This window comes from Falco cherrug, chromosome 8 (assembly GCF_023634085.1).
Source record: "Falco cherrug isolate bFalChe1 chromosome 8, bFalChe1.pri, whole genome shotgun sequence".
Taxonomy (NCBI): Eukaryota; Metazoa; Chordata; class Aves; order Falconiformes; family Falconidae; genus Falco; species Falco cherrug.
In genome coordinates this window covers 57,756,226-57,772,572 of record NC_073704.1, presented here as the reverse complement: position 1 = coordinate 57,772,572, position 16,347 = coordinate 57,756,226, and the positions used below count along the sequence as shown (strand labels likewise).

Genomic DNA, 16,347 nt, shown 5'->3' with positions numbered 1-16,347 from the left:
CAGAGCAAATTGCAGGTCTTCCTTTGCCAGAAGCCTGGCACCATTTATTTGTGGATTTTAGGGATGTATTGCAGTGAGGCCTGGGGAGTAGAGAGCCCACTCCACTCTTCCAAAAGAGCAAACACAGGAGTCCTAGAAGGTTCTACAGGGGAGAGGGGGGTGCTTTGAAAGTTGTGTATCCTTAGAGTCATTTTTATGAAAATGAATCCCAAGCAGTTCAGCGAATAAATCTCCGCTATAACTTTTAGCTGCCAATTAACATAGCAAAAAGTCTTAATTTACAGATTTTCAGAATGAAGGGACAAGGTGCAGGATGCAGCACAGAAAAGGGCAAGTATGAGTGCTTTGCAGAGAGCTGGAGCAGAAGCAGGGATTTGACCTTCCAAAACACCCTTCACTTGCAAGACTTAAGTTCCATTTGGGTTTTGCTTTTCTTATTATTCAGCACAAAAATAGAAGAGTCGTTTCATAGGAAACCTCTGCCTAGTGCTCTGCAGAGATTAGCAGATCATAAGCAGGGCTGCCGGAATCAGCTTTTCTGGGAACGTCAGGATTTCTAACTGTTTCCATTTTTTAGTGGAATGAAAAAGCAGCTTGAAATTTTCCATGAAGAAGGTCGCTTGGGAACAGAGGAAAGATTTCTTTTTGATCTCTACCTTAGAGAGGCTTGTTTCCCTAATGGGACACTTTATATAATAAAGCCTCTAGATGCAAGATGAAAAATTTCATCACAAAATAAAGATCCAACTTTTTTGTTCTGAAATTGTTGGCGTTTATAGAAAAATGTCTTCATTTGGGGGCATCTCTGCATGAAATGGTATGGAAAGCAGATCTTTCTCCATTTTCTTGGCATCTCTGCTGCTGTGAGGCCCCAGACAGCTGTGTGCCACGCAGGGTCCCTGCAGGTACCCCCAGCTGCTGTGAGCCAGGGCAGCACAACCCCTCCTGTTCCCTGAGGACCAGGCAAGGTTATTATATAAAGACAAATAGATGTGTGTAAACAAGGCTTGCTTAAGTAACTCTACAGCTGCCAGTTTCTCTTGCTGGTCTTCTTTTCCTACTCCACCCCTCCAGAGCCTGACGTGATGGGTGTTCTGCATGGCTCTGTCCACGTTCCTCTCCCAGCCGGCTGAAGGCACATCAGCTCCAAGGAGCCCCTAGTTGAACCTTGCAGATGCTTTCAAGCAAATGAGGTGGTTAAACACCCGATGAAGTCAGACCTTGTGCCCAGCAGTGCTTGGGAGGCTGCTGGTTGTCACGTCTGTAGGCAGGCACCCATCTCGGCACACCAAGGTCATGCTGGGGGACGCATCCCAAAGGAAAGCCACTGCCCTGCTGCAGCTGAGGGTCCTCAGCATCCCCAAACGCCAAATGTTCCACATGATTTTTGCTTTCTCCAGTGTTTTTAGAGCCCTAATCCATGTGGGTGGCACAAATTCTCGTGCTATATGCCCATTCAGGTCGCCTGGCTTCAAGCCAGGGCTGAGATGCAATGAAACCCTAGGGGCACTAGATAATTTGAAATGGTTTTCACCCCCACAACTTTCTGGGGAAACTTGACCAGTTCAAATCAGGGCAGTACACAGGCACAGAGGGGAGCAAGCTACGTGCAGGGTGAGGTACTGAAGGCAGGACAGAGAACCTCTAGTCTGTCGGAGGAGACGCCTGGATGTTCGCACAGCCAGTCCCTGGGTGTGTTTCGCATTTTACTCTTGTGCCACAGGGATCTGGCTGCGCACGTTCTATTTACACAGAGCTTAGTGCAGTGGCCTGAAGCAGGGACCATAAAACACAAACAGCAAACAGGGAGACTTGCCTGGCTCGGCACTCCATCAGCCAGCAGTGTGGGGTGTACTCAGCACTGCCTCCGAAGACGTGAAGATGCTGAGATCTGGGGCAGGGTGAGGACACGGTGGTGGGGTCAGCCCCAGAGAGACATTTGCAAGCTTCACCCACTTTGGGAGCTGGGGTACAAGGTGCAAAGGACAATTTTAGGGCTTTTAGCTTGTTAGGTGAGACATCTGTCATCAGCTGAAAAGCAGAATCTCACTCCAGTGAGATACAACACCTCTCAGCTCCAACAGAGCATCTACAGGCATCCTTGACCTCAGAAAATAGAGCCTGGCACAGCATGCTTGAAAAGTTTCCAACCTTTAACTTAAAAAGCAAAGGCAGGGCCTCCCTTTTTCATGTCCAGACGCAGAGAATTTATTCCAAGAGATTCCCATCCTGCAGGAGCATGGCCTGAGGGGACTGTAACATGCCACAACTCCATATACTATGTGGAAGTAGGTTGTGTCTTGTGTAAGAGTCCTTGGTACTTCCACAGGAGGGGAAAGTAAAATATGTAAAATAACCCTACGCAGGGCTGTTTTACATTAAGGCACCCTTGTCCATGAAATAAGAAAGCACTTAGACCCGGCCTTTCCCTGGTGAAGCCAAACCAGCACACTGAAACCCAGCTTAGCTTTTGAGGTTGGTTGTTTTTTCCTGTCTTCATGTTTTTCCTTTAATCTTTGTGCTGGATAATTATGACAACATTCCTCAGCATCTTTCCTGCTGCTTGTTGTGCTTATACAAGAGCCGGCTGCATTTGTTCCATGAAAACAACATCTGAAGCCGCGTTCTGTGGTTTCAAATAAAATTGTCCACAGCGCTGAGCCTTAAACTCGAGTTTGCCCGAAATCTGCATTAGTCTGGAAAATGCCCTTAAAAATAAGGGTTCCTCCTTAAGGGAACCAAATCCAGGCAGCGACTCAGCGGGGAGCGCTCAAGTTTGCATTAAGGTTTTGATTGCCGGTGAGACTCGTGGGCTGGGGGGCACACGGCCGGCAGAGCGGTGGGTCGGGGTGCTGGCACTGCTGGCGAGGACAGTGTCCCCCTGCGAGGTCCCCCCCCGCTGGAGGAGGGGGGGGAGCCCGCGGGCCGCCCCCGGCTGCGCTGCGGGAGCCTTTACAAAACAGCCGGGCGGTTATGAAACGCGGGGACCGGCTGCCACACGTCGCAGCCCCGGCAGATGGCGGTGCCAGATCATTTTTCCCAATTTCCCACCTCCCGGGTTTTTTTCCCCACTCCCGGCGCTGCGCCCGGTGCCAGCCCCGCTGTGCTGCAGGCTGCGCACACGCTGCGCGCCCCGCGCTGGGGTAGCACTGCGGGAGGGGGGGCAGTGGGGTGTTGGAGTTCCCCCCCACCCCCGTAACTGCTTTTCGTATATTTTTGATAAATCTGAAGTCACAGCCAGTTGTGACAACTCAGCACAGCCCCAGGAGCCACCTTTGGCGCAGCTCATGCCCCCGCTCAGGATGCTCCATCCCACAGCAAGTGGCGGAGAGGGGACAGGGAGGACACACACTGCCGAACTGTAGGGGACTATGCAGAGCCAGGCAGCCAGAGCTCCTGGATTTCTTCCCAAACTCTTTCATAGTTTTGTACAAAACCTGCTCACACAGATCCCAGCTCCCCACCTCTTGCCTTTCCTTGGCTGTTTCCTTCTCGGGAGGGACAGATAGCACTGGGTAGGCACCATGACTAGGTGAATAAACAGCATTTCTTTCTCCTCGGAGCCCACAAACACCTTTATTTGGCTATAAGTGGCCCGGGCCTGCTCCAGCACATGCTGCCATATGCATCCCCACCTCCTCGGCATGCCCAGGGCGTACACGGCTCCAGCACGGGAAGGCTAATCTTCGTCCTCCTTCTCACCATCCTTGTCACTGCCCTGGTCCTGAGGCAGGAACAAAAAGAAAAGGGACAGCACGTGAGGGGGTTGCTGGGTATTTCATGTCCCATCCCTCAGTACCTCTAGGTATTTGATAGCACCCATAGCCAGCACCCACATAGGGGTCTGTAGGTGCAAACCCCCTCGGGCTGGTGGGCAGCGGGGCAGCCAGGCACAGCACAGGGCTGGCAGTGCGGTTACCTCCTCTAAATCGCTGTCAGAGCTGCTGCTTGTGCTGTCCTTCCCATCTCCCTGCAGGGAGAAAGAGAGATGGACAAGCATCACCGGGGACCCTGCTGCCCTGCTGTTCTCAAGCCAGAGAGATGTCTGGTCTTGGGGGTATGTAGAGTCAGGCTTTGCACCAGTGGTGCTGCCCTGGACCCACATGTGCTCATGGCCCCACAGAGACCTCCAGAGCCAAGAGCAAGGATTCAGTGGTGTGTGCAGTGCAGACAGCATTGCTCTCCACAGCACTATCTCATTGAGGTTGAAATAGGAGGAAAAGGAGAGAGGACTAACTTGGAATACCAGAAGCAAAGAAAGTGCTCTCTCAGTGGAAAAGCCATGCACACAGCATGATTTCTAGGCTGTGGACAGCACAGCTCCATCTACCAGATGTGTGGGGTTGTCATGGGTCAGACATGGCTTCCCTTCACGGCCAGGATGTAAATCAGTTGGGCCCGGTGCCTTCTAACTCCCTACAAACCCTGGGCCAAGCATCTTTCTCCACCGGGCTCAGTGGCAAGCTGGGAGCTCTGCATAGTTCACATCCCCACCACCCATACTCACCTGTGGAGGTGGCCCAGCTCCATAGCTGCCTGCTTCCCCCTGGGACACCGATCGTCCCCGCAGGGGCTGGCCCCATCCTGCCACATGCTGGGTGCCCCACAGACACCACACAGCCAGCGGCACAGTTTGTCCAGGGTATCCCCAGCACAGCCCCTGGCATCAGATCAGGGGCTCACCCTGAGCACCACGGTGGGGACTTTGGGGCTGGAAACCCTCTGGCAAACAGTTCAGCAGATGTGCAGAAAATTCCATTATTTCCCTACCTTTTCTCCTTCCCCTTCCAGCTTCTTCTTGTCCTCTTTTTCTCCCTCGGTCTTTACCGTCTCCTCTTCTTCCTTCTCTTCTTCCTTGTCCTTTTGCTTCTCCTCTCTCTCCTTATCTTCTCGCCCAAACCCTACAACAAGGCACAAAGGGAGGTTCATCGCCAGCACATGCAAACCCGGTGGTTCCCCCTGGGTTCACACCAAATACTCACATTTCAGGATTGTCGACATTTCACTGAAGCCAAAGAGCTCTGGGGCACGAGACCGTCACACCTACAGCACAGAGAGGACCTCAAGGAGCAACTGGAGAGTGGAGTAGGGTGAGCTTTTCAGGGATGAAAATGCCTCACTGCATCCCACCATGTGGTTTTCTCTTCTTCACGGGAGAAGAGGCCCTGTGTACTTTCTACCCCCCAAAACAGCAGGGAAAGAGGTAAAGCAGTCTGTGGCCTCCCCCCCCCAAAAAAAACCAAACCCCCAAACAAACAAAAAACAAAAATCCACACAAAACAAAAAAACCCAAAACAGAACACCACAAACCAACAAAAAAAACCCCAAAACACCAAAAGGACCAGACCTTGTGCCCACCAAGGCAGCACCCGCTGCCCTCCACCCAGGGAAGCAGCAGGGGGAGAGCGACAGGCAGTGAAATCTCAGGGCAAATGTGCAGGGAGATGCCTTAAACCCCCCGTGAGCAAGTGCAAATTACAGAAATATTTCAAATTGAGAATGAATCAATAGGCATTGGGGCTCCCAGGGAGCCCCAGCAGAAAGGAGACCTCCCCTGGGGACAGGGCAATGGCAGGGAGATGGAGACAGCAGAGAGCAGAAGAGAAGCCGAGAGCAACAGCAAGAAAACTCTGAGCATTGATTTGGCGCCTGAAAGGTGACATTAAAAGAAGAGAAAGATGACAGTTTGCTTTAAAAATAGTAGAACCAAAGTCTATTAAATAGCCCAGGCAGGTCAAACCCCCCTTCTCATACACAAATGGCAAGATGGGACAGAGGGAAGGCAGAAGGGGACGAGGGATCGGGTCCCTTCTGCTCACAGGGGGTCCTTCCCCTGCCGCAGTAGGTAATTAGGAAACAGTTTCTCTTCCAGCCACTGATGGAGGGAGGCAGAATATTAATGCTTTCTTTTAATGCTTTTTTAGCCACAAAATGACATCATCTGGTTGGTATTTGGGCTTTTAAAAGAGCTGATCGAAGCTTCTGAGCTGATAACATTGAATTGTATTTCCTAGACAGGCTTTAAAAGCCAGGAGATGCTGCAAGGAGCAGTGGGGTTTGGGGTGGCATCAGAGGAGAGGCAGGTTGGACGGGGAGGGCAGGAGTGTGTGAAGTGGCTGATAAAAGGTGTAATCAGTGCAAAGTTAAAATCTAATTAATAATGAACAGTAATCTAATTAATCTTCGTAATTAAGAAGGGCAACTATTAATTGAAAATAATTAAATTTTAATCTAAAATCATTACAAATAATCAAACGTTAACAAAAGAAAAGACAGCCCCTGGGAAGGTGCAGGAGAAAGTACAGCTGATGCCTGACCCCGGGTCCTGCTCACCAAAGCTGCTGTACAGCTCCACAGTTTGTGTCCAGCCCCAAATCCATGGGGGATGCCCCTGCCTCGTGCCTTCACTGGGGGAGTGTGAGCAGACAGGAAAGGCACAAGGTACACAGAGGTACGCAGAGGTGGACCTCATGCTTTGCACCAAGACACAGGTAACCGGAGCAAAGCATAGCAGCCAGGGCTGGAAAAAGGTAGCGCTGCCCCAGTGCATGCTAAGAAATGCTACTGTGGGGGGTTAAAACCCTTCAGTTCCCCAGCGAACCACTAACCCTGTCCCTGGGGACCAGCCCAGCTGATTTCCAAGAGATGGGGTGGGCTCCCCTGCCCCAGGGCTCTGCCACACTCCTGTCCCCTCTCTGGGGGTGCCACCCAGCACCCTGCACAGCCCTCACTGTGGGTGGTGGCTCAGATGAGGGCTGCCAACACTCAGCTTTTTCCCATCTCAGACCAGCAGATCCTGTTTTGCCTGTTCCTTTGGAGCCTTGGCCACCCTGCATTTTGGGCAGGCAGGTTTCCCTGCCACAGATGAGCTGGTTCCCTAAAGCCCAGGCAGGCAAACCAGCAAAAACCAGCGGCCAGCTCTATGGTCCCTGCTGACAAGCTGCAATTTTCCTCCATGGCCAAGCAAAACACGAGATGCATGTGGCTCAGACCTCTGGCTGACAACACAAACCTGAGTATTTATACCCCATCAGATGCGATGGCCTGGATGGCCTTAATCCCGCCAGGCACAGCGGGCTTACATGTCCCAGGGTTTGTGCCTAGTCTCACCCAGGGGACTGAAGTCCTTCCTGCAAGGCTCCAGCACAACACCCGATTGCCGTCCCCAAAACCACATGGCTCATGCCCAAGAAAGCACGAGCTGCCCCAGGGATGCTTCTACTGCATCCTCTGCTCCACGCTGCCCTCTTGCTCCGCTTCTCCAGCCTGTAAGATTGATCTGTATAGACATCTGTAAATCCCCTTGGTAACAAGAGGGAGACAGGCAAGTGCCTTACCTGGAGCTGAAAAAGGCAAGTGGCCTCCTCGATGCCTGGCTAGCAGCTACCAGGGATCTGGGTATTTGAGTGTTGCCGTCTCCTCCCCAGTCCCACTTTCAGAGCAGAAAAACTGGCTCTGCCACTCGCCATGGACAGCACATGACACCGGGAACATGACCAGTCCCTTTGGTACTCTAAGAGGCATTGCCTCCAGCAGGGGCAGGAGCAGAAAGACCCTACGCAAGCAAGCCAGGGCAGCTCTGGAGGCTGCATACATCCACAGGGACCAGCCCTGGGACCAGGGAGGGCACTGGGGTTCAGCCTGGGAACATGCTATGGTCAGGATCCTGCTGGAAGTAGAGAGGATTTGAGGGTGTCCTTAAAACCATGGTGAGAGGAACCTCCAGCAGGTCCTTGCTCCCCTCTTGGTGGGAGGTGCCAGGCAGCTCCAGGAGGTCCAGGCAAAGGCTGGAGCAGGCAGCTCTCAGCACTCCCAGCTCCGCACAACACTTGCTTGTCCTTGCTGCTGGCTTTCACTCCAACATATCATTAAGCAAATACCTGTCAGCAGAGAGCAGTTACCAGCAGGTCTAAACACTTGCATAATGTGCTTCCCCTCTAATGCAATGCCCTCGTTTTAATAGTACCAATACGGGATAATAACAGTAACAATGTCAGGAAGGGCTTGTGTACGTGAAAGCTGATTTGTCTTCTCCACCTAGGTATTGCCTTTCCCGCAAGATTTTCCCCATTTAAAGCTTTCAACTCTGCATCAACGTTGCTCCCGCAGTCATTTGACTTTAATTTACAGTAATGGCAAGACACCTGGAGCCCCTTCCCACCAACCCAGACTAATCCTGGGTAACTTATGCAAGAAGCAAGCAGCTGTACAGAAGTCTCTTACCCCAAAAACCTGGCCACGTCTGCCCCAGGCCTCCTCCACCAGGGCCTGCACCGGCCCCAAATGCAAAGCGTGAATCCCCTTGGCAAGTTTAGATCAGAAATAAGGGATGGAGTTTAATGGCAAGGGTGGATAAACTCCGGAGCAGCTCAGAAAAGCCGATGGCATCCCTGCTGCTGCCAATTTTACAATCCATAGCTGTACTGCTTTCCAATAGAGATGTTTCAGCTCGTACACAAATCATTCGGTGAACTCGGGGCAGCCAGCACTCAGTCTTAGGGTAAACGATGGCAGCAATGCCACCTGTCCCAGTGTGACACAGCCACCAGGTCAACGCAGCCAGGTAACTCGAGGTACAGCGCGGGAGCTCAGCGGAGATGTGCACAGGGAGCACAGTGCAGAACCCTGGAACAGATCCAGGGAGGCTGTTTGGTGTCAGGACTGGCTGGCATCCAGCCCCGCTCCTCTGAGCAGCTCCTGCCACCTTAGGAGGATCCTCCCTCACAAACACCACGCTCAACCTTATTTTTAACTGGTGACCTCATTGCTCGCTCCCTGCCAGCCCCCAGCCAGGCTCTCAGTGCTCTGATGCAAGGGACCTAAGCCTGCAGCATTCTCCAGTTAGAGCAGCCCAGGGAACAGCCCTGCCATCACTCGCTGGACACAAAGCATCACCCCAGGGAACCTGCTCATCAGAGACTGCCCCGACCATCAGGCCAGGCTGCAGCCACCAGCACCTTACAGCACAGGGGTGGCTGCCACCAGCCAGCAGGACAGCAGAGCGGCAACCGCAGCCACAGCTAGGTGTCAGCCCACAAACCACACAGGCTCTGCTCTCACCCTGCAGCAGGCACAAAGCCGCCCTTAAAGGAAGGAAAGCAACCCGCAGCCAGCGCCCGAAACATCAGCACACAGCCACCTCCGAGCTGTCAAAGCACAGAGCTGCGAGGGACAAGCGAAGCTCACAGGAAACCTTCATTAGCACGTTACTGGCCACTCATGCCCTCCGTTTCTGTGCCAAGGAGCCTTTGGCTACAGACGACCAATCTCTGCTTAAATCACATCATCATAGACCACTGTTTATTTAGGATCCAGCGTGCACACCTGGGAAAGAAATGCTGGAGGTCCCCTCCCTGCCTCTGAGTCAGGCCATTTAATGTGTGCTGCAGGTGACCCGGGACTGCTGTCCCCTTGGTCAGGGCAACCAGTGGCAATGTAACTGCTGCTGTTTCCAAATGAGGAAAACTGCTCATCCCACCTGTGTCAAGAGGTTTCACTGCTACTGAACATGTGTGCTTTAATTATGAAAAATAAGTCCCTGGGAAGCTGGTTGGGCAAGGGCTGGGAGCAAGTCCCAAAGCCCATCAGGAAGACCAAGCCCTTTTTATGTTTTCAACCTTTCCACAGCAGCTGCCAGGAAGCAGTTTTTACAGCTGCAAGTAGAAGAATCCCTCCCAAGGAAAGAAAATAATTGTGGAAGGCTTTCCCCGGTCTGCCCCCCCGCCCCCCCCCCCCAAGTCACTGCCAGCATCTTAGCTAACTCTTATCTATTCTCAGCCACCTCTTGCCTCTCCAAACGCTACCAGAAGTACTCAAATTACTGCCAGCTCTCATTAGGTTCATGCACAAGGCAAGGCTGAGCAAGACCTCCACACAGCTGGATGCTGAATTCTGATGAATCCTTTGGGTAGGAAGATTTCAGCAACTGTGGAACTCTTTTTGTTGGCTATCTATTGTAGTGCTTGCCCTGGCACACAAGTGAAGCTGCTGCATGTTTGATTACTGGCTGCTGCAACAAAATCCAGGTGGGCGTATGACTGAAAGAATTACTGTCTGCAACTTCAAAAAAAAAATCACCTCATTTTCTTTAATTATTAAATTACACTAAAGCACTGCAGGTCAGTGGAATTTATCTGCAAGAAAAGCAGCTGCTGCTTCATAAAACACTGTTACCTTTATTTCTCCTAACATTTCTGTAAAATTTGGCTTTGCAGCAGGAACAAAGCTGCCATTTTGCACTGATGCAGGAACTGGGAGCTCAGCTGTGGGAGCTCTCAGTCCCCAGCCTGGGTTCAGAGCCCTCTCTGCTATGAGACAGTACCTTATGATGTGAAAAGCCCTAGCTGGCCGGGCCCCAGAGCAGCATCCAGCCTTGCCCCACAAGCCACAGTGAGGGCTGAGAAGATACAAAAGACAGCTCTTCCTTCTCATTTCATTTGTGCCCACTGTTATCTTGATAGCTTTTAACTGTAACGGTTGTCAAAACAAATCCTTTCTTTAATAATGCTATCAACCAAAAGAAGAAATAAAATACAGAGTTTATTGTAGTGCAGATTTTTTTTTACCCCAGACACACCCCTTTCAAGTCTAGTTTTCTTTAAGATGCAAAAAAAAGGCTCTCCCTTTAGAGATCTGATCAGTCTAACCATGACCAAGGTAAGGCTTTTTCCATATATATAAAATCAGAGGAGCATTAACCAAAAGATATTCTAATAATAAAAACACTTCTCTACTGCACAAATAGAGCAGAGGAATGTTAAACCTTCAGTACAGCAGAAATGTGCAAGACCTGCTAAAAAACCCAGAGGATTTTCCAAATGGGATTTGAGCATCATTGTTACCAATGAGCAAGTACAGACGCAGGTGTGACACTCAGTCACCTCTGGTTAGCTATTCTGAACTTCTTGAAGAGATCCATTTTGGCTGTGCATTTCTGCTCTTGTGATTCCCACAGAGGCTGCTCCCTCCCAATGGGCAGGCTCAAAAGATAGAAATTGCAGAAAGGAACAAAGCAGGGAACTTTCACAGCACAAAGAAACAGATACTATACGTGGAGCAGCTTCTGAGACAAATCAGAACTCCCGCTAACAGAACCAAATTGCTTCCTCTCCCCCTACATTAATATACCTTCCAAGAAGGAGCATCGCTTTATAACGTTTTTTACACAGGAAGAGGAGAAAAGCAGTAATTCGAGTTTGTGAACAGTCTGTGGCCGATACGTCAAGCTGCATTGAAGAAGGGGAATCCTCCTGCTAAATTCTCTCATTAAATTGCCCAAACACAAATCAATCCCTTTTAGCCAGTTCTCATTTATTGCTATAAAGCGAAGTACCCACATTCTTCGGGCCCAATCAGCATTTTCCCAGCTCACGCTGGAGCAAGCACTCTGCAAAAGAATGAGAAACAGCACCGTAGTGAGAGTCCCCACCGCGCATCCCTGAGTCATTAACAGACACTTTCAGGAAGCCAGGGCTTCTCTTCAGCAACAACGGCTTGATCAGGAATCCTCTCTGCTCTATGCTTTCCAGCCTAGGAACTGCAAAGTTCATCATCATAAATATCGGCCTTCTCTCGCGCTTCCCACCCAGTACTCACTTCAACACCAACACAGAGCTATCGGGAACCTAATTATGCCTTTCTGACTTTAAAATCACACCATGATTTTAGCTAACTCTTTAACTAGCCAGCTGCTACTCTATTCTCCAGCACTGGAGAAGCTCTCTGGACTGTGAAGACAAAGAGCTTGTTAACACATACAGCAGAGGGATTTCAGTGAAAAGATACAGACAGTCTATGGAAACAGAGAAGCAATATGCACTTTAAGTCTGTCACGTTGTCCACCAGCCTGGACTATGCTAATCACATCTCTCAATGTGCTGTAAGAGCTGTCATTGCCATTCTGCATTTAATCACTGTTCTTGCAGCAGCAGTGATCAGAGTTAATCTTTCTCCCTTTAATAAGAGCCATTACATCATTCTCCAGCATGGATACTATGAAGTGGGAAGGTCAAAAAGTTCTTAATTAGAAGGATTCTTATTACTGTGATAGTTCCGTTCTAGCCTCAATAAGAGAGATCTGCAGTACAGGCAGCAAGAGCTGGAAGGCATCTTGGATATACGAAGCACTGTTTGAAGCCTATGAAAACAAAAATCAAAATACACACGTGAATAAATATGCTACCAATCAGTTTTAGTAACCACATACCCATTTCAAACAGCATTAATTAATGCACTTAAGAAACAGAAGCCCAGTGCTTGTCAAATTTTTAAGGATTCATTCTAGAAATCAATTTAATATTAAGTTTTTAAGGGGCTTTATGCCACTCAGCAAAAAAGCAACTGACTTAAAAACTGCCAAACAAGATCAGGTGCAATCCAAACGTAGGATACTGGTTTTGGTAACAGATGACAAGAATTTATTTCTAAGTGAGGCATAAGCATGCTGTGGCAGGAAGGAGAACATACCAACAGGAAACACCCGTTTCCTACCACACCTCAGAAGTTTACAAGCACTGAGAACCAACTTAACAGCTAGGAAGTGTTGGGACTCTGGCATGCTAATTTCTGAGCTTGTCTAATGTTTGACTTTGGACATCTAAATTCTAGAAATCCAGACTGTTGAATTTAATATGCATCTTCTGACTCATCGTAACTGTCAGCTGAGACCACGTAAAGCTCACTCTTCACCAAGTAACTCATCTCTTGTGCAAACCTACATTCATTTATTAGAACTTTTAAGTTATTAGATAAGTAAGCAGAATCTTAGATCATAGGTTAGAGAACTTGGCGTGCATAAGGATATTGAAGTGGAAAAACCCCAGCATATCTATTTTTTAAGTATTAGCTTTAAGTTTTAACTTCAGCATAACTGACCTCCAAAAACACTCCAGTGATTAAGGGATTAAGCACATCTGCTTTCTCTTTGACCTGCAGAGATCACACATATATTATCCTGATTGAAAATCTGATCACATTTCTTCAAGCAAGATAAAGCTAAATCCCCAGTAAGTTTAAAATTGCCATTTGCTCCCTTGAGTATAAGAAAAGTTAAGTCACCAGCTGCAGAGGACCTGCCTTGTAGCATGCAAATCAGAACAAAGTAACCCACATATGCCCAACGCAAATCGTATGTGAATATACACATTACATCTTCAAATGAACTGTGGACAACTGGACAATCTCTAAAGATAATGACAGAGTAACACCTGAGCGTTTTGGAAAATCCACAACAGGATCACAAACCTTATTTTCTTCCGTCTCCTTAGTACTGTCAGCACCAACTCCCACCCCCAGTCTGTGCTAGGCTGAACGCAGCAGGAGGCACTCAAAAGCTCAGCATACATTCAGCTGCCACAGTTAGGGGAACATTGGCCCAGAAGATCAGTTCACAGGGCAAAACATATATATATAAACATGCGAACACAAAAAGCACTTCGTGGTGAAGATCCCAAGGCTGTAATCAACTAACCACATCTCAATCCCAAGAACTATGGTGTAACCCTTACCCCTGCAGTTGTTAAGCACGTAGTAAACTCTTTAGAGAAAGTTGACAGTTCTTTACACAGCAGAATCGTCGTTCTGTGGAATAAGAGTGGGAAAATCATGTAGTAAATACAGTCTACAAGGTAACTTCCTTTTAGCACTCCTGTAACACACAAATACCTTGTTTCCATGCATATACAGCTAAAGTAAACCAAAACTGATACAGAGCATATAAACAGTGTATGAAGATCCAGAGGTTCCCCAAATAAATTAGGGAGGGGAAAGATGGAAAAATAAAGCTGAAGATCTGAAACAGCATTCAGAGGTCAGACACATACATTCCAGAAGGAACAGTACTAACTTGCTTTTTTTTTTTTTTTGACTGACAAGTGTTAACTTCTGAAAGTATTGCATATTTCATACACTTGCAAGTATCTCCCAGCATAAAAGAAAATTCTCATGTCATGCATTATTAGTAAGACCAGTCTACTAATTAGTTGCAGCAATTTTACAGTATCATGTACCTAACATACTAAATGAATAACAGAGGTAATTAAGAATTACCTTTATACAACTGCTTTGTCATATTTTAAATGTGTATCTACTAACTAGCACAAGCTTAGGGCAAACCTTCTTGGCTATATAAAAGCTTTCAAGTAGGGTTTCCTCTTTTTTTAATCAAGAAATGTCTTTAAGCTGGAAAAAGAAACAGCTGAATTCTGCGGGAAGATAGTGATGCCACCCATTGCAACTTTGAACACATATGCAGAACTCAAGAGCCCTGCATCCCATGGATCCCAGAGTTATTAGACAGTTTAATCAGTATGTAAATAATTATATGCTACACATTTACTAAGAGGTGAACTTACTGTGAAAGGGACTTGGCTCTGTCTGTGGCTGTCACCTCTTGCTTCTGACCATGTAGAAACAAAGCTGCAGTTTTGTGAAACATTTCAATGGAGCATGCTGTCAGTTCAGCCAGACTTCTTATGGCAAACGCATGAACGTCCTGCAAGAGTTAAAAAGATTCCCCATACCATATGAAACCTGGAAGCTTTTATTATTTAAAACAAGTGAATCACAATGTACTATGACTACACTGCCCTTTCAGACCTCAGAATCTACACAGAAATAGAAACCCGCAAATTCTGGAATCACAACTGTAACTTAGCAGCCAGGTAAACACTCTGCAGTCAGATATTCTCTTCCTTCATTACTCCATTACCTCTACTGATATTTTAGCATCATGGTCACCATCTCTGGATTCTACTTCTTGGTTTTCTTCACTCTCTTTTTCTTCTTTAGGAAGACTACTGTTGAATCGTGCTATCCATTCATGAGCAGATGTCCTCACCTGTATGAAGATGTACCATAGTATTTAATGACTGGAACAAAGCCCCCCTCTACATACCTCAAAACATGGAGTATTGGATCTCTCTAGAGGAAGGAAACAGCTACAACTCCTGAGCTAGTGAGAAGAACCAGGACAAACGATCCTAGTGCTTTCAGCACATCAACTGATGCAGTTGAGGGCAATTATTTCTCTAGCACCAGGTGCTGGATTTTACCAGCAAGAAGATGACTAACAGAGGTGCTTCAGAAACACATCTGCAGAATGCTGCTGCCACTTGGTGGATCTGAAGGGTAGTGAAATGAAGGCAAGAAACAGGATTCTTCCTCATACCAACTTCTGAACACAGTAAAACCAGCTGCTTTGTACCAAGAGGAGGGCTTCAGTTCATGACTGTAGGTTGATTTCACATGGTGGCTGAAGACTTACTGCTCCCAGTTATCTTTGCCACCACTTATAACTGCCCAGTGACAGGCCAAAGACACGCTGATGTCTACTGATTCAGAGCCAAAGACCTTACAGAACATGATTTTGCCCTATAAAGTCAAAGGAAAAGGCCCAATCTCTTTTGCCTACCATTGTCAAAGGATCTAAAACATGGCTTGTTTTCATGCATTTGATATTTTCACAGGCAAAGCAGGACTGAGAAACAGTTCCTGTGAGGAATCTCTTCAGCTTTTAGAAGATGGGAAATAACTCACCATGATCAGTTTGTCTGGCTTTGAGGAGATACGCAATTCTGAAAACAACTCTGTTACTTCTTTTGTGAACTCCTCGTCTCCTAAAGGACAGGAAAGGTTAAAGAACCCACACAGAAGACAGATACAGGGATAAGCAGCACTTCAATGCACAACTAGTTCTGCACAAGTGTGTCAACTGTTTCCTTTATTTCCTCTTTGAATCATCACCTCAGGCAAGAATGCAAACCTGGTCTTTTTAAATACAGTTTATAAGGGAAGTTCTGAAAAGGTGGAGACATCAGTGCCAGAAGGTTAAAAAAAAGAAAGCTTTTGCTTTCTGAATTCTGGTTTTTTAACTAAGGTTTTTTGGGGTTTTGTTTGGTTTTGTTTGTGGGTTGTTTTTTTTTTTACCGCACTAACTTGAGCATCACCTTGGAGAATCTGAAATATCACTTGAAACCTATGGTTTTCCTATTACATACAGCAGGGCAGATGTTAACAGTGGTGGGAAGGCTAAGAGATCCATCATGTGCAACTATAAAATATACATTAAATGCTAAATGATAGCAAGTGCAGGTGTGTAAGCCCTCCCTGATGAGCCATTTAGGTAAAAGCAATGCAGAAATTTACATTTAAATCTGCATAATCCTCAAGAATCAGATGGTTCTTGTGGATGGATGCCCCTCTGAATCTTTTGGTCTGTGTGGCTAACTCATTTAAAAAATAAATAAAAAGGCTTTTTGCTTTCCCATGGGTTGGGCAACTCTATTCACAGTCTTTCCTTCATGGTCAGGGAAACCCAGCATCTCTCTGAATTTGCATCTTGGCTCAAGG

General features: G+C 47.7%; 1 protein-coding gene across 6 annotated transcripts in view; it reads right to left on the bottom strand.

The window, feature by feature from the left end:
* Positions 1–3,578: 3,578 nt before the first annotated feature.
* The window catches only part of FAM114A2 (family with sequence similarity 114 member A2), an 18,394-nt gene continuing 5,625 nt past the window's right edge, over positions 3,579–16,347 (bottom strand). For 3 of the 6 annotated variants that reach the window (XR_008733505.1, XR_008733507.1, XR_008733506.1), the window contains exons 9-17: positions 15,535–15,614; positions 14,708–14,836; positions 14,352–14,491; positions 13,506–13,578; positions 12,874–12,927; positions 12,042–12,136; positions 4,983–5,043; positions 4,771–4,901; positions 3,579–3,724 (exon numbers count right to left, since the gene is read on the bottom strand). Coding sequence is in view for 3 of the 6 variants with exons in the window: in XM_055718169.1 (XP_055574144.1) it covers positions 11,368–11,386; positions 12,042–12,136; positions 12,874–12,927; positions 13,506–13,578; positions 14,352–14,491; positions 14,708–14,836; positions 15,535–15,614 (590 nt within the window). In the remaining 3 variants the exon portion in view is untranslated. Of the gene's footprint in view, positions 3,725–4,770; positions 4,902–4,982; positions 5,044–10,519; positions 12,137–12,873; positions 12,928–13,505; positions 13,579–14,351; positions 14,492–14,707; positions 14,837–15,534; positions 15,615–16,347 lie in introns of those variants that run through there. The other 3 variants (XM_055718169.1, XM_055718170.1, XM_055718171.1) reach the window with 2 other exon arrangements.